General features: G+C 40.3%; 1 protein-coding gene across 3 annotated transcripts in view; it reads left to right on the top strand.

Moving 5' to 3' along the window:
- shtn1 (shootin 1) overlaps window positions 1-18,942 on the top strand; it is a 38,782-nt gene extending 19,840 nt beyond the window's left edge. Inside the window, exons 10-17 of one of the 3 annotated variants that reach the window (XM_067475798.1) lie at window positions 5,121-5,274; window positions 5,485-5,602; window positions 7,855-7,934; window positions 9,421-9,524; window positions 12,122-12,172; window positions 12,501-12,621; window positions 15,140-15,202; window positions 17,725-18,942. In XM_067475798.1, coding sequence (XP_067331899.1) covers window positions 5,121-5,274; window positions 5,485-5,602; window positions 7,855-7,934; window positions 9,421-9,524; window positions 12,122-12,172; window positions 12,501-12,621; window positions 15,140-15,171 — 660 coding nt within the window. In that variant the 3' untranslated portion in view covers window positions 15,172-15,202; window positions 17,725-18,942. The other 2 variants (XM_067475789.1, XM_067475781.1) reach the window with 2 other exon arrangements.
- Window positions 18,943-18,967: the final 25 nt, after the last annotated feature.

Genomic DNA, 18,967 nt, shown 5'->3' with positions numbered 1-18,967 from the left:
TGTCAAGCTCAGACTTTGATAGCAAATAAGGCAGGACCTCGTACACCTGACTCTAATCCTACTGTCTAAAACACCTGAATATTTGTCACATCTTCTTCTTTTCCTTTGGGCTGTTCCCTTTCAGGAGTCTCCACAGAGAATCATGTGCCTCCATCTAACTCTATCCTCTGCATCCTCTTCTCTCACACCAACTAACTTCATGTCCTCTCTCACTACATCCATAAATCTCCTCTTTGATCTTCCTCTAGACCTCCTGCCTGGCAGCTCCAACCTCAGCATCCTTCTACTGATATATTCACAGTTTCTCCTCTGAACATGTCCAAACCACCTCAATCTGGCCTCTCTGACTTTAGCTCCAACACATCTAACATGAGCTGTCCCTCTGATGTACTCATTCCTGATCCTGTCCATCCTCGTCACTCCCAAAGAGAACCTCAACATCTTAAGCTCTGCTACCTCCAGCTCTGCCTCCTGTCTTTTCTTCAGTGCCACTGTCTCTAAGCCGAACAACATTGCTGGTCTCACCACCGTCTTGAACATCTTTCCTTTCATTCTTGCTGATATTCTTTTATCACACAACACATCTGACACTTTTCTCCACCTGTTCCAACCTGCCTGCACTCGCCTCTTCACCTCTTTTCCACACTCACCGTTGCTCTGAACCGTTGACCCTAAGTACTTGAAGTCCTGCACCTTCTTCACCTCTGCTCCCCGTAACCTCACTGTTCCACCTGGGTCCCTCTCATTCACACACATGTATTCTGTCTTACTGCAGCTAAGCTTCATTCCTCTGTTTTCCAGAGCAGACCTCCACCTCTCTGGATTTTCCTCCACCTGCTCCCTGCTCTCACTACAAATCACAATGTCATCTGTAAACATCATAGTCCATGGAGATTCCTGTCTAACCTCATCTGTCAGTCTGTCCATCACCAGAGCAAACAAGAAGGGGCTCAGAGCTGATCCTTGATGCAGACCCACCTCCACCTTGAACTCCTCTGTCACACCTACAGCACCTCACCACTGTCTTACAGCTCTCATACATGTCCTGCACCACTCTAACATACTTCTCTGCCACTCCAGACGTCCTCATACAATACCACAGCTCCTCTCTCTGCACCCTGTCATACACTTTATCTAAATCTATGAAGACACAATGCAACTCACTCTGACCTTCTCTGTACTTCATCAGCATCCTCAAAGCAAATACTGCATCTGTTGTTCTCTTTCTAGGCATGAAACCATATTGCTGCTCAAAAATGTTCACCTCTGCCCTTAGCCGAGCTTCCACTACTCTTTCCCACAACTTCATTGTGTGACTCATCAGCTTTATTCCTCTGTAGTTGCCACAGCTCTGCACATCTCCCTTGTTCTTAAAAATTGGCACCAGTACACTTCTCCTCCAGTCCTCAGCATCCTCTCACTCTCCAAGATCTTGTTAAACAAACTAGTCAGAAACTCTACTGCCACCTCTCCTAGACACTTCCATACTTCCACAGGTTTGTCATCAGGACCAACTGCCTTTATATTCTTCATCCTCTTCAACATCCTCCTCACTTCACTCTTACTAATATTTGCTACTTCCTGCTCCACACCAGTCACCTCTTCTAATCTTCGTTGCCTTTCATTTTCCTCATTCATCAACTCTTCAAAGTTCTCCTTCCATCTTCCCATCACACTCCTGGCACCTGTCAATACATTTCCATCCTTATCTTTAATCACACTAACCTGCTGCACATCCTTCCCATCTCTATCTCCTTGTCTGGCCAACCTGTACAAATCCACCTCTCCCTCCTTAGTGTCCAACCTAACATACAAGTCCTCATATGTTCTTTGTTTGGCCTTTGCCACCTCTACCTTCACCTTACACTGTATCTCCCTGTACTCCTGTCTACTCTCTTCAGTCCTCTCAGTGTCCCACTTCTTCTTAGCTAACTTCTTTCTCTGTATACGCTCCTGAACTTCCTCATTCCACCACCAAGTCTCTTTGTCTCCTTGTCCACTTTCCTCTTTCCAGATGACACATCGAGTACCCTCCTACCTGTCTCCCTGATCACATTAGCTGTAGTGATCCAGTCATCTGGAAGCATCTCCAAACCACCCAGAGCCTGCCGCCATCCTTTTCCATCCTCTTTGCAAAGTCTACCACCATCTGTCCTGAAGACCAAACCTTCCCATCACATTCTCATAACCTCTGCTCCCTTCACCTACATGTTCATTGAAATCCGCACCAATCACCACCCTCTCACCTCTGTGGATGCTCTGCATCACTTAATCTAACTCACACCAGAATTTCCTCCTTCTCTTCTAACTCACATCCTACTACCTTTCCACCTGGTCTCCTGGACACACAGTATATCCACCTTCCTTCTCTGCATCATGTCAATCAACTCTCTACCCTTCCCTGTCATAGTCCCAACATTCAAAGTCCCTACTGTCAGTCCTACATTCGTAAGTTTCCTCTTCTCTCTCTGCCTACGAACACACCTTCCTCCTCTTCTTCTTTGACGTCAACCAACAGTAGTCCAATTTCCACCGGTACCTTGTAGGTCAACAGCACCGGTGGCGGTCGTTGTTAACCCAGGCCCCGACCGATCCAGTATGGAAGTCATTGTCATGATTCGCATTTTTAATTTGGCATGTGTTTTACGTCGGATGCTCTTCCTGCCACAACCCTCTGCATTTATTTAGACTTGTGACTGGCACAAGAAGGCACTGGCTTGTGCCCCCTTGCGGTTGCATTTGAATATTTGTCACATACTTCTATGTTAAATCATGTTGGTTTGGATGTGCCACACTAATAACAACCACTTGAAAGATAAAGAAAAGTTATATTGTTTTTAAGGAGTATCATTTATTTAAAATTTGACATTTCTACACTAGTTTGGAGGGTTCTTTGAATTTAAGGTCCATTATTTGTGTGAGGCTCCCCTGAGTTGTGTTATCAATTTTTATATTTAGTTGATAAATTTTCTTGTAATTTTTTGTAATTATTGACTTAATTATAGCACATAAACAGCAGTTTTCCCTACAATCAAAGAAATGAAATGTTATACTTATGTCAACCCTGGACACAAAGTCTAGTTGAATAAAAAGTAAAAATGTGAATTATTTAATGTGAATTAAGTTAATGTAACTCCACTTGATTAATTAAAGGCCACCTCATAGAGTTATGTTCGATTAATCTGCCGCTTGTTCAGAGTAGTTAAGGTGGTTTTTGTTTCACCTTTTTCCCCTGTTCTGATCTGATCTGCCCTCACCCACACATACAGCCCCAGTCTCCCTTATACTCACTCAAACCTGGCTCCACCCTGTCGATTGGTCCATCTCTGTCTCCAATCAAGAACCATTCACTTTTTCCCTGGTGCCAGAACATTGTCCACAGATCGGCCTCGTTCATCTGTTGATCGGCCCCCTCTGATCCCTTATCTGGTTATCACATCCTGGTCTTATTTCATGTTTATGTGAGTTGTTTTCAGACTGAGGTGTTCAGTTTTAGTTTCCCTGCCCTCCTCATGTTTACTTCTCCTGTCTGATTCAATCTATCTGCCTTCTCATTAGTTCTTTTCCTGTAAGGAAAAGAACTAATGATCATCTCTGGTTCACTCTCCTTAACTCTGTCTGTCCTACTTTTGAGCACCTCTGTTCACTCAACCGACATTGACTAAGCTTCTAGTTAATTCTGTCTGTCTTCGTGTCTTGCTCTCCTAACCTGTCCCATGTTTGGTACTCTTGTTCACTCTGTCTGTTTTTGGTTTTAGTTTTTTTGGATTCACTCAGTCAGTCCTCATGTGTTCTTTGGTTACTCTGCCAGCCCTGAATTTAGTTTGCCTGTTTAGTCTGTTTACCCCATGTGTGATATGCTTAATTCACGCTGCCCCTCATTTAGTCTAATTACCCACCAACATGACATTTACCTTTTTATAGTTCAGTCTGTCTTTATGTTGTAGCCTTATTATTTCACTCAGCCTGAAATGTTTATCCATTTTAATCGCTCAGTCCCTTTTTTCATTTTTTATTTGTTTGAAGTCAGGTTCTTTTCCATCTAGCCAGGCTTTTCTTATCTATTTAATCCAGGCTTTCTGCGTTAAGCTAATGTGAAAGTTGTCCTCGTCCTGGAGAGATTTATATGGTTACTTTTGTCCCAATGATTTTGTTAATAAACTTTATGATCGACCATCTGGGTGCACTTATGTACCACTCTCCCCGATGTTTTTTTTTTTTTTTTAAGTGATGGAGGCGCAATATTTTATTTTGAACATGAGGCATCAGAGTGCAAAATTAAATAAAAATTCAACATATTGTATTTACTTAACAGTAATGATGCTAGTGTGGTTTTCAATCCAGAACTCTACAGGTTCCAAGTGGTCTTATTTGCGGTCTAAATAAGCCTTAGCTTCTAATGTACATAATTTCCAAAGAATTATAAATTATTGTGTTTGTGTGCAGGTATAAATGTATATGTGTACGTGTAGATGCATATGAAAATATTTTTGGACCAATAATCTAAACTAACCTGCAGTATTTGTACTATAGTTATTCATTCACGCTTAACTCATTTAAAACACGAAATACTTGAAATAGAAGCAAAGGACTAATGGCTGTAATTCATATAGATCAAAACAGACTTATTTAGCTGGTTAATTACAAAGGTCGAAAGAGCTGGGTGAGTTATCCTGGCCATGACCTGCCAGATGAATAATTAAAAACAGCAGCATAGCCTCCAGCACCCTCCCACCTCCTCTGGCACTGATGGAAAACAATTAGAGCTGAGTGGGATCACTGATCTCCCCTGATGCTGGGGTGGAGGTGAGACATACCCTTCATTTGAGGAACAATTAATACTCTGGTTAAGGAACTAGGGTTGGGGAGGGGGTGAGCTGGCATCTACCCAGTGCTACTTATATGAAATCCCCCCTACAGGAACTGCAGCTGTACAGCCAACAACACTGCAGAACTGTTCTTTTTCAGTTCAATTGAATCTTTTAATGTATAATTGCATGTGAACATTTTACCCATTTTTTTAAAAACCAAAGAAAAGGAAATGTCCTTTAATAAAATTTAACATGAAGTATTTTTTTAGAATCTGCTGTAACACTAAAAGTGTGGATGTCTGTCCTCAGATAAAGCAGATGGAGGACAGGCTGAGGAGCTGTGACGCTCAGAGGGAAGTGATGGCATTAAGGCGCAAACTGGAGCTTGTGGAGGAGGAGAAGAGGGAATACAGTGACAGATGCTCTAAGGCTGAAGCAGAGGCCAAGGACATGCGCTTTACAGGTGAGAATAACTGCACGGACAGGGCACAATGTAACATAGTACAGAGGACTCACTGAGTACAGGCTACAACAGCTCCACTTCATTTATATTACGACCAAAGAGATTTTGCTCATGTTTTTTGTCAACCATTAGTTGTTCATCAGAATCTTGACTTAAAGGCTTTTGGTTTGTGTTCTTGGTGCTGTACCTGGATTTTATTGACATGACCAGTTGAGGAGCTCCAGAAGAAGTTGCAGGCAGCTACCAACCCACCCCCAGCTCCGGCACCTCTGCCTCCCCCACCACCTCCACTTCCTCCAGCCCCAGCCCCGACCTCCAACCCACTCAGGTTTTATGTGTTCTGTACATCATCTGTTAGGCCAGGTAACCTTTTCTTATCGGAACAGCCAAGATGGGTCTGAAGGGAAAAACATCTGTCCGGAGGGACAACAACGATTTGAGCCCTTTACAGTTTATCTAAATTCAAAATATAAGAGATATATGAGATAAAAGAAATGATATTTATACTTTTACTTAAAATGTAAATACAGTGGCAGCTTTGATGAATTTGTGCTGAGCACAGCCACCATAGAAACCCTATAGAAAACACATGTTAGTAAAGCCAATAATAAGGTAATTAAATAACGTTATTGGTACCGTGTGTAAATGTGCGCTGTCCCTATCAGGGTGGCAAATATATGGAGACATATTGATCCCAAAACCTAATTCCCAAATCCTAAAACTGTTTGAAAGCAGCAATGTTAAAAATCAACAGAGCACTGTGGCCCACTTAAACCCCCGACACAGGAACGGAGACTTCTGACGCACTAGCCACTGCCACAGGCTGATGACAAACCCCAAACATATAGACATCTGACAGGCACCATGTTCAGGCTTCACTGTCAGGCTTTTGATGTAACTTGTCATGTCCACCACAGGGTGCTAATTATCCAGCCAATCGATATTTCCCAGGTCTGGATAGGTCTGGTCTTTGCTTTCCAGAATGGTTTTCCCGTGTTCCACTTGCGCTGCAAACCTTTTCAGGAGCTTCCCTCTGAAAAGCTACCAGCGATAATGGAGCAGTGACGTCCACCTCATAGCAATGCACAGAAGTGTACGTGCTTTAAGCCACAGGTCTCTAATTTCATCACTGTTTTTAGTTGACGTAGACTTTAAATAGTAACATCAAAATGGGAAAACTAAATTGTTATTTATTTCCATAATTTATGACAACGCCAGAAAACCACTAGTGATGGGCTAAAGAGCCCGATTCAGCTCTGGAGCTGTGGGCTGCTGGTCCCTGAGTTAGTAAAAAAATTTCAGTTTCATGTATTTTAGATGTAAACTCAGCTCCATAAATATTTGGACACTGACTGAATTTTGCATCATATTATATTCTGCAGATTCAAAAGCAATGGGAGCACAGCAAAGTGTTGCTTTTTATCAGGTGAAGTCACATTTTCATCCACCACAGCAGCTGCAGCTGGTGCTGTGCTATGAGCAGCACTAAAGCCTCACTGCTGTGGCTGGACAGCAGGACTTTACTTCTATCGAAACAGGTAGTGGTGAGCTCACTAGTGATTCTAGAATTTTGGACACTCTGGGCAATGTGGATATGAGTATCATTTTAAGGTGAGCAATTATTATTTTGATTGCTTTTGCAACCTGATGTTATAAAATAATAATGAAAAGCTTTTAATAACTTTTTACCGCTTCTTGCTGGCAGGAGCAGCTTTGAAGGTTTGTTTTCAAGTATTTTACTAGTTTCTAAAATGCTGCTACACTGCCATTCAAATTTGACAAAGATAGGAAATTATGAATAATTATTAGTCTGAAAAACCCAAACAAATGCATTCGAGAGAGCAAGAGGAAAAACGCTAAGTTTGGCAAAATCAACTTTTTGCCACTTTCTTCAAAAGAAAGCACACACTGATGGAACACAAAGGTTCTTGAGGCCACAGAAAACTACTGTGGTAGATTATATGAACGTCTGCTCTGATTAAGGAAACGCTTTTATAAAAGTTGGTCAGATCATAAACATCCTCCAGGACCATCAAAGTCAACAATGAAGACTTTACTGAGGGTGACTATAAACGTCTGACAGAGCATCACAACTGTCCAAATATCTTTGGTCCTGAATGTGGCTTTCATAAAATGGAAAACTTCATCCCGAAGAGAGTCTGGGGTCTGTGAATCTTCTTTAAAGATTTTGACTATTTTCTAATTAACACCAACAACAGCCCTCTGACACCAGAGGCACTGGAAAGTAAGTGGATCCTCAGGTGGGTAGGTGTCGTGCTTTCTGGTGCTGTAGGTTTAGAGTCGCCGTTTTCAGCTGCTTTGAGTCACGGCAAGATATTGAACTGGCTCTAAAGGCCTTCAGAGAGAGAGAGCCGCCTACATCCTGGGTACTTATCTCATCGTTTTTGCTTTTACTGCTTCTGTTGACCAAAGGTGAAATGCTGGTGTGCAGACATCTAATGCTTTATTTCATTATTTATTTATTTGTTGTGTTTAAAACTGGAGACCTAGAAAATCCCTTTAATTATTTGACCGATTCATTAGCAATCAGCTCATCTTCATTTGTCCCTTCTCCTGTAGCTCTCTGTTGTCATTGATTCGAAAGAGGAGAGACTGTACTGACATCCCACTGGTGGTCCAGGACTCCGCCAAAACACCGGGTACATATATCAGATCCACAAAGTAAACTACACAGAACAGTGTTTGCCAGTGCATCAATTCGGATGTTTAAATTTGGGTAAAGGAGAATTTGGTTTTAATGGCAGGTGTCAATTATTTTTTTCGAACACAGTTATAAACTGACGCCAGTCTTTGTTATTTAATGCAGTGCAGTATTAATAGGCCACAATGTGCATAATTAAGACTCACGAACCAGCAGTTGATTAGATTGTTGCTATTTTTCTAAGAGCGTAGATCAGCTGAGTAAAACTAAACATACACAGATTTTAAACATGATAATGATATTGAGCAAAAGGAGAAACAAGAAAAGTATATTCGATTACTTTTGTTAATAATGAAAAGTAATGAGCAAAAAAAAAAAACCCAATAGAACATAATTCCTATGCACCACTGCGCAACTAAGAGATTAACTTATTGCTGAGGAACCAAAAAAAGGCTCAAATGTTTGGTCACTGTGGTCACAAAACTCCATCGCTGAACTATTAGGTCGACATGTTAAATTCCTCAATTTGTGCAGACAAAACGGAAGCCTTGACTTGTTGGAGCTGGTACAACCACCATGTTGACTCAAAGGCTACACTGTGAACAGGCTATTCTCAAATTGTTTAACACTTTTGGAATATGTGAGTGAATTGGGCACCTCGCACAGGGTATTTGTTAAAATTACAAACAGTGCTGAATAGGGGCCACCCAAGGATCTTCTACTCCGACACCTGAATAATAGTCTCTTTCTGAGCACTTGGGAGGAAAATATTTTACTATTTCATGAACAGGAATTAATTTTTGTGTGACATTTTAAAGGCATCTTACTGATAATGGTCCCATTGTGCATCCCACTGAATGTCCTATGTTTGAAAATTAAATATTCACATTTCTTCACCAATAGGCTGGATTATTTCCGAATTTGAATTTTTGTTCCCATCTTTCATGAACTTGAGAAAGCCCCAGAACTTTTCTATGAAAAACTGTGTTTTTACCCATCAAGTAAAAATTCATTTCAGATGAATTAAGCACCACACTACAAAGGCTCTGAAGGCTCTACAGTTGTACTTCGAATTGAACAAAATTAGCAGGCAGAACAATAATTATTTATTTGCGTGTATCTATGACTATAGCTACATCCATCCTAAAATAGAATGTATGATAATACAGTTCAGGCAGAATTTATGGTATAATTAAGAGTAAAACCCTTGAGTTTTTCTAACAAAACCTTCATTGAATACTCCCAGGTGCTTGTGCCATTTGTAAGCTTTTACATCTAAATGATCTTTATTTCAGTGGCCATGCTAATGATGCCTGTGAAGTACACAATTACACATACCTCTCAGAATTGGTTAATCTCACTTTGATTCTTGGCACTGTTTCCCATTTCCTCTTAAGTGTCAGTGACTAAATGCCATAAATCTGTTGAAAAAAGGCCACTAAACCTCGAGCTTGGTGATGAAATCATGTGTCTGTCATTCTCAGACATGGACATCAAGCACCAGGCAGTGGAGGAAATGATGCAAAGAATCAAGAAAGGCATTCAACTTCGACCAGTCGGCCAGTCATCTAAGGGGGCAAGGAGACAGGTATCTTATCCGATCAATGTCTTTTGAATGACATATGACCCCAGTATGACCAGAGATGTGCTGGTCACACTGTACATCTCTGCCTTTTTAAGCTATTTTATTTTAAACTGTCAGGACTATTTTTTCCCCTTTACACTGTCACTGAGGTGATCTTTGCTCTTGAGTTATGTGATGTCATGGATATTCAGTTTTTTTAAGAAATGAAGTTTGACTGAACTAATATGCTATTTTCTCAAAGTCGTTCACTAAAATGTGACATTTAATATTTATATTTATGGTGCCTTTTGGCTGTGTTGAATGAATAAAGCTCAAAATTGCATGTCAGTTCAATAAATTAGCCTGAAGTTGCTCAGCTACACAAAAACTGACACATTTGATCCTAATGATCCTAATGTCAAAAAATGTTGCATTGAAAATGCAATTTTTAAACCAATGCAATCCTTTAGGTTAAGATTTCATTTTGGACTAGTAGCCTTCTATTTTTAATTTTTATATCTGTACTTTTTCCTATTCAAATCTTGCAGAAAAATGTCCCGCTTTTTACCATTTTCTGTGAGGATTCCTTTCTAATGAAATTAGATGTTAGACTGTGTTTTCACTCATTAGTCAATGCAGTGTTTTGATAAAAATAAATTAGGGTGTTATGCAAACATAATGGCTTTTAACGGGTTAAAAAAAACAAAATATAATTCATATTTAAGATGAATATTTCAGGCTGAAGTAGTTTTAAAATATTGAGTCATTTAAACAGCTGTTTTTGGGAAGATTACTTTTTTGTCATTAGGATCAAATGGGTGAGTTTTTTTAAAGGAGCTTTTAAGGTTTACTGACAAACTAACGTTACTTTACACTTGTGCATTTTGAAAACTCAGCAAACTTGCGTAACCTTTACTCCTGATTTTCTTAATCCATGGTGTCAAATCTAAACTGCCTCCAAGTTGATGCCATGAACCCTCCTAAAATTGAATAGGTTCCTCCTTTGCAACCAACTCATTCCTGACCCATACGTAGATGTATATTCTCCACTAGACCTCTGAAGGTGAGCTGTGGTATCTGGCCTTACTTATTCAGCAACAATATTTAGGTAGTTTTAATGTGTCATCCAGTCACATCCATATGAATCACAGGGCCCAAGGTTTTTCACCACAGTATGCATCAAAGTCTCACACTGCATGGCTACATTCTTCCCATATACTGGTGTCATTTCCTCCCCTGGTCGACGATGCACAATCACAACTCACAGTTGATGTAAATGAAAATGTGATTCATGTGGCCACCTACTCTTATTGCTCAGTGGGTCAGTTTTGATGCTTTTGTGCCCATTGTTAGGGGCTTTTGGATGTGGACATGGGGTCAGCATGGCGTAGGAAGGTAGAGCGGTTGTCCACCAGTCTCACAGTTGTTGGTTCGATCCCCAGCTCCTCTGGTCGTAGTGTCCTTGAGCAAGACACTGAACCCCAACTTAGTTGCTCCCATTGACCCTTTTGCCAGTTCACCAGCTTTCCTTCCTTGGTTCACTTTTGGTAGCTCCTGACCACTGCACACCAGAAAAATCCCACAAAAGCCACAGTTTTAAGTTGTATTGCCATCAGACTCGTCAAAGTCACTAAATGTCTTTAAACACATCTACTTCAGGGACAAAATATTAACTTGCTACCAAATACTGCATATGTCACCCATTTCCAGGTGCCATTGTAATGAGATAACCATTGTTATTCACTTCGCCTGTCAGTGGTCATAATGTTATGACTGATCATTACTGTAAAGTCAAGTAAAAGGATTAGACACTGTATGATCTAGTCACTCTGGGGATATTTGACTATAGGAATATTTCAAAATCTCAATGACATGACATATTAGGACAATGATTTAAGAGGTAAAGGGAAGTTTGGGAATAAACAACACTGGTCACTGCACCTGTAAATACTACTATGGTACCACTGTTGCTTCATTCACTGTTTGTCTGCATTAAAGAGAAGCAGAACTTTCTGTATTGAACAGACAGAGAAGGGAAAGAACACATACATAGAGTTAATAGAAAAGTCCAAAACAACCTAATGTACCACTGTGAACATGGGGAATTCTGAAAGGAAGAGCATGTGTGTGACTGGTTGTCATATTTGTTGAAATTACCATCCTAAATCAGAGGCAGCACATGTCCAGGACTGTGGGGCCTGAACGGGGGGTTTTGTTCATTGTTGAACATATAATGTTCGCTGCTCTTAAATCCATCAGTGTGTGGGATTATTTAAGAGCTGCTTGTTTTGATAAAACGTGACATATGGCCAAGACATCTTTAGGTCTGCATGTTCCTCCACCACAACAACTCCGCCAAATTGGATAGCATTAGGACCGGCTCTGCAAGTCAATTATAAATAATGAAGATGGGAAAATTGGCGTGACTCAAAATAATTGTGTTCTGACACATTTGCTTCTTGTAGAAAGCATACATTCTTGGGCTTGCCTACAGTGTCTCATCTCTGTGGTAAGAGGTGCAGTTTAGCCTCTAAGTGCAGAATGAGGAAAAATAAGTATAATGTGACAGACTGCTGTTTATTTACCAACACATCTTTTTCGTCCTATTTTCCTTTTATCAGATGCAGAGGCTGCCCTCTAATTCTGCCATTCAGGAACTTAAAGGAATCATGGTAATAAAAGAATCAAATGTCCTCACAAGCCATATTTTACGAGTTGAACTTTCACTGTGTTTACACAGAAAGAGAGACTTTGTTTTCGATGATGTTTGTGTGTGTGCTCATAGCAAAATGTGATGTTACAATGAAATGAAATGTAGTCACATATCTTAAAGTTCTACTGCAATAGACTGGACATACTAGATAAAAATTAGTGGATAAACTGTGGATGTTTTATTAATTGTAATTATGCAGTCACCTCTGTTAATGTCAGACAAGTAGCAGTAAAAACAAAGTTTCTTCTACTGCATGTGCTTTATGTGTTTTTGTTGAAACTGTCCAGGAGAATTTAAATCGAAACCTCCCCCAACCGAAGGCAGTGTCTCCGACAACAAAGCGCGATGAGGAGCTGCAGAGGGTTCTGCTCAAGCGGCGGGAAGCCTTGGAGTCCCAGACCAATGCCAGTAAGCTTCGTCTCCTTTAAATTCCATTTTCTGTGGGCTATAAAAGAATTTAAGCTCTGGACTTATGCCTGCTGTCCCTGAAAGCTCAAAGCATTTCAGTTTAAGAAAACACATAAAAATAGACAAAACACAAGCAAACTAAACCAAACACAGACCTGCTCTAGGTGCACAGCACACAGAGAGGAGGCACTGTGGGGCTGCCAGACCAGACCAAAGTGTATTGATTGTGAATATATATATATTTTGTACTTGTTGTGGTTTAAATCTGCTATGTGCAGTATTGTGCAAACATCTTAGGCTCCGATAAGAATTGTTGTTTTAGAAATGCAACGATGACCATGTATAATAATTTCCCTTTATTAGAATATAACTAGAAAATAAATGGATTAAATGAGTAAATCGCTCTGAGGTCATGAAATCCTTTGAATGAGTGTTTAACCACCTGAAAGAAATAAAAGGGCCCCTGCTAGACCCTCTGCAGTTTGCCTGCAGGTGATGCAGTTAACATGGGACTGCGTTACAGCCTCGACACCCCCGGGACATATGCACAGCTTTTGCTTGTGTATTTTGGCTCTGTGTTCGACACCATCATTCCAGAAATCGGACGATGGTGAGACTGCACATCGACAGGAGGTTCATCAGCTGAGACTGTGCTGCAGTCAAAACAACCAGGAGCTGGTGACCCAGTCTGGTTTGTATGCAGTAAGAATACTGTAATAAGAATTCCAACAGTTGTCTGACAGTTAATCATAACTAACTGAACCTCATGTCAAATTAATATCACTTTAAATAAGCCCCCTGGTCACCCCCTAGAATTACCCACGGCTGTATGCAAGTGAGACACCAGGTCATTATAGCAAAACTATGTAAGTCGACTAACATTACAAGAATCCTTCAGTCCAATTATCCATTAGGTGTAACTGCTTATCCTAGTAGGGTCTCAGGGGGGCTAGAGCCTATCCCAGCTGCCACTGGGCAAAAGGCAAGGTCCACCCTGGACAGGTCTGTAGTCTGTCTCAACACAGAGAGACATACACAGACAGACAACCATTCCCATTCACACCTACGGGCGATTTAGAGTCACCAATAACGTCCATGTCTTTGGAATGGGGAGAAAATAACTATCCATGGATTTGCATAATGAAATTAGGCTGAACAATGTTAAGCTTGCTTTTCCTTTTGCAATTACTATTTTTGTTTTGGGGTAAGAAATGAAATTGAAGGAAACTGTACGTCCGTCAAACACAGCCAGGAAAGTAAGAATAAGGGTGCGAGTTGGCGTCTCTAATCACTCCACCATCGTGCTGCCCCACATTCACAGAATCTTTTAATAACAATCCTCTGCCCACCGCTGTCAATAGCTGAGAATCTCTGAGACTGAACTCTTCAAATGTTTATAGGCAAACATGTAAGAAGCCTACAGCTGCGACATCAAGGTGAATACGCTGCACATAGCTGCCTGTGAATATCACCTGCACAATGATGCAAATCAATGAATCACATCAAATTCATGGAACAAAAGTAAGAGAGTAAAAGTGAACATTTGTCAGAAAAAAAACAAATATGACATATGCAAAAGTTTCCAAATATTGACGTGAAGATCCGTGGCAATATGTAAAAACGAAGACTTACGGAGGACAAAGAATGAGTGCAGCCTTTGGTGAACCAACCGGTGATGTTGTTTGAACTGATGGGATCATGAACGCTGAAACATTCAGACAGGTTTTAATTCATCAAACCAGTGTCAGCTGGGGAACAGTTTTGTTTCTCATCCCAAAAAGATCCCAAGAAAACAGCTACTGAAGTGAAATTGTTTTGGGGCAAAGATAAAACACTGACAGTCATTGACTGACCTCCACAGAGATATGAGAACACCTGCTCAGAGCAAGATATAAAAACAGTCTATAGAAAAGATCTCAGAACATGCGTAGGAAGCCTGGTATCATATAATAGAAGAGTACTTAGGAAATCTTAAAGACAGTTTTCTCTAAAGAATTTAAGATGTGGGTGGTCACACTAAAAACTGACACCTGCCTGTGGAAAATGATTTGTTCTAAAAAAAAATTTGTGTATTTTTTAAATAATTTCTATGTATTTCCTGTAATTTCTGGTTATAGCTGAATAAAGAGACCTAGAAATACATTTGTCATTGCAGCCTTACTAAAATAGCAAAGCTGATGGTGGCCCAAGACTTTTGCACAGTTCTGAACGTGACCACAGCTTATAACAGTGAGCCCTAATAACACTAAGCATTGAGCTTGGTGCCCCCCTCCCTTCACCAGCTTGTGCAGTGTTCATTCAGGAAATATGATCCTCAAAGTGTGAACATTTTGATGGTCATTGTAATTTATAAAGGGAAATGTGCTTGTAAACAGTTTTCTCTTGAGTCTCTTGTGTCTTCTGGTTTAGATCCTATACACAGATTTAAAATTGGGGCTCCATGTTTGTGTCTATGTCACCAAATGTTGAGAGGTTGATCGTGAACGCTGCTTGAGCATCTCTTTGTCTCTTTGTCCAGGTCTCCAACCTGTTACCCTGCCTGAAGTGTGAAGGCTGCCACCATCTACAATACAGACTCGATGTGAGTGATGGAGGATCAGATATTGCAAAATGAATGTATAGCATTTGACTTTACAATACATTTAACAGTGATAATACAGTCACAGTGATTGCAAGTGAATTTACCAAAAAATGTAATGAGGATATGCTGGTAATGAATTAATCTAGAAGTGAGATTGAACAGCACATGCACAAATATGTCAGTGATTCACACTAGGGTTATAAAATTAGATTGAAATAAAAGATGTGTATTTCCCACTCCACCTTTTCAGGCTTCATTTAGCTGTTCTTCTAGTAGAAAGTAAACCCAATTTATTGTTTGCACTGTGCAGATGAGTGAAGCAGGTTCTCTGGCCTTGAGATTTTCCCAAAGCAAAGTGTGTCTCTGAATTGTTCTGTCTAGACAAGTGTTAACCTTGTAGCCTCCCAGTGAGCAATTACAGGCCACTGTGCCAGATTTAGTTTCAACTGTTCCCCTCACTCATGCTTTACTCCTCCCAACCTTCTTAGGCCACCATCCTTTTAGGGCACTGCATCCCCTGTGCTTCATGCGCTCTGCACTGTGGATGAGCTGTTCTGCTTTAGAATGGATGCCCCACAAAGCGACAAACACTTTAATATGCTTTTTTTTTTTTACGGTTATTCTGTATTTAGACCATAAACAGAGCCGGTAAATAATTTTATTTGACTCACTGTTTATGTTACCAGACATCTCATCCAATGTAAAACACACAGAAGTCACTTACAACACAACAGATGAAATATCCACTTTCTGGGTGACTTTAAATCATTTGTAGACAGGGATGTACTATTTATATGCAAGACAGTCAGGGAACTTTCATTACTTTTTTAGTTTTCCAACACAGTGGATTCAGCTGAGCAGAGATTGGTAGAGTACAATGTTTTGTGCTTGATGAAGGAAATAAATGGTAAATCTCCTGCACTTCTAAAGTGCTTTTCTACCTATTGGTAGTCAAAGCGCTTTACACTAATTCTCATTCACACATCGATGGGGGAGGAGCTGTGCAGCTGACCAACACTCACTGGGTTCAGTGTCTTGCTCAGTGACACTTCGACATGTGACCGGGGGAACCGGGGATCAAACCAACAACTCAGGTGTAGGTGGACGACTGCTCTACCTTCTGAGCCATAGTCGCCCACTTAAATAATAATAAAAAAAAACTAGTTAAATTTGGTGTCACAATAAGGTTAAAGTATAGTATTAGATTCAGCTGCTTATTGCTCTGTATATTATGTTGTTAATCAATGTTATTCTTGATTAAATATTGATGTGCTAATTTTATGAACATTTTGTTGAAAGTTCTAAACCGTACATCCTCTCACCAGTTGACATATACCCAAGAACAGTAGCACTTTAAAATAATACAGTAGTACATCGTGTCTTCTCCAGCTGATGGACTCTCCACTTTGTACTTTTTGTAATTCATATCTGGTTCACTTTAATTTGTGTATTTGATTTTGCTCACAATGCAACAAACATATTCAGCAGCTGAACTACATCCTAGTCAAGCGAAGGTTACAGTTGTGTCAAAAACGTATTTTTATCTTCAATTCCGTAAATCAATTTTACAATTTGATTTTAGAATATTTGTAGTCTGAAGTGGAAAAGTTGGAAAAAGTCCTACTAATGCGATGAGTGAATTTATTAGCAAATATCAAGACTGAAAACTCGAGTACATCAACAAGTTAAGTCACCAGTGGCTAATCGTTGTGTTAAAGTGAGTTAGGGCGGATTTTCCTTTTAAGGCCCTTTTAGAGGAAGGTAAGACAGGTAGTGAGCAGAGGATCAACCTGTGCCCTTTGAAAACCACCATGAATGCTTGCAATTTAACCACAATGGTGGGCTTCTCCCCATCGTGTTTTGTTTTACCTCAACACCTGCCCAAATTTCCCAGACACTTCCCTGACTGAGGGACTGAAACATGAGAGCTGTGGACTGTGTGTGATGTCTGTCACCTATTGTGTGCTGCTGTTAATTAAAGCTTTAGGCTTCATTTAGCACTGAGGTGCAATTTCCAGCTCCCAATCCCCCTAATCGAGTATGGAGGAAATGTTATTGTGGCACAGTGTCTTCTCTAACCAAATTCATCAGCAACACTCTTCAAAGACTCCACTTCATCATCCACACGTACATTCATTCCTCCCACCTCTGAACCTGATGTCGCAGAGGAAGTCACTTTAATTGTATTTAACTGGAGATTTAGTTGCCTTGTAGCAAGAGGAAGTGAACTGTGAGGAGACCGAGAGCATGTTTGGCTCATGACAAAGGCAGCGTGAGGATGTGGGAATTATCTTGGATAACATGTTAAAGGGATGGAGTATCAGTGAGTGTGTGACCTGCTTTAATCTTAAAGAGGAGAAGCCCTTGTATTGATTTATGTCTTTTCTCCATATCTAATAAGGCTCCTCTAGTCGAGGCCATTCCTGACACAACCCGACACTATGCCCACGTACAATATTGTGGGAAGGAGCGATTGTGAGTGTCATTTGGTTATGTTGTCTCCCTCTTCCTTCCCTCAGCAGAAACAAAGTCAATGACCAGCTCGATTGTTTCGCCGCCATCTGCTTCAGCCAATGGACTCGCTGACGTTGATTGACAGACAGTACACACACATCAGATGGTGGCAAAACATGTAATTACACAAACCATGCTGTGTCCTTTTCTTCCCTCGACTTCTCTGCTACAGCCAAAGCTCATTTTCAATGTCTTTTTGCTCATCATTGGCCAACACAATATAATGTTTTGTTGTTTTTGTATTTTTGGCTCTTTATGGACTAGCAATTAGGGGGGGGTCCTTTCAGTGTTGGCTGGGAAACACTTAATTTTACCTATTTTGTTACCCATTTCATTTATTTTTCCAAACACAGTAATTGCCTGCCAGGGAGCGTCAGCTGAGATTTTGCAGTGTGTCTCCGCTCATTTTGTATCCGTATCTGTCAATGATTAAAGGTTGTCTTCACTCTCCACCATTTACAGCTACGCTGAGTGTGAGCTGGCGGCAGATCAAGAAACCAAATATAAAATATAAAGAAATTTGCCTAAAATAAAAGTACACAGGGAATTTGTACATTAACCAGTGGTGTTACTTAGAAATAATCTGTTACAGGATGAGTTACATGAAACAGCTGTTCCAATAAAAGAGCAGCAAGTATGTTTTACTGCCAATTTGTTTCAGTTAAGTGTTGTATCAACATCTTTAGACTAAATTTTCACGTTACGCTAAGCTGTGTCAATTAGAATATGTTCGTTTTCTGTTTAATTGAAAATAGCTGTGAATAACTCGCAGGCTCACTAATGCTTTATGTGACTGCAACACAAAGCCCTTGGGAAGCTTCTGCCTTTTTCTGTGCTGCAGGCAGATGCTTCTCCGGCCTTTCCTTTGATGTTTATACACACTGACTGAATCGTTTCCTCCAAAAATTGCAAGAGGGGTCAGTCAGGACATCGGACAAGACCGACATGCTTTTCTGTGGATGTGGATGTGTGTGTGCGAGTGAGCTTTCTCCTTTCGATCCCTCTTCTCATGCACAGTAACTCTACTAGAATACAAACACCATGGAAAGAAAGGAAATTCTGAAAAGGTTCACAGCTTTGTTTTACAAAGTATCAAGTTAAAAAATGCGAATTTGATGAAGATGCAATTTCAGAGGATTTGATATAAAATAATGCCAAGAACCTGCATGTCGGTGTTATAAATAATGTTCTTTACGATGAATTGATTAATGTAATTATTTCTCTATGTGGACAAATTAAAAACTTATTTTA

Source organism: Channa argus, chromosome 1, assembly GCF_033026475.1.
Source record: "Channa argus isolate prfri chromosome 1, Channa argus male v1.0, whole genome shotgun sequence".
Lineage (NCBI taxonomy): Eukaryota > Metazoa > Chordata > Actinopteri > Anabantiformes > Channidae > Channa > Channa argus.
This window is presented reverse-complemented; position numbering and strand designations above follow the sequence as displayed.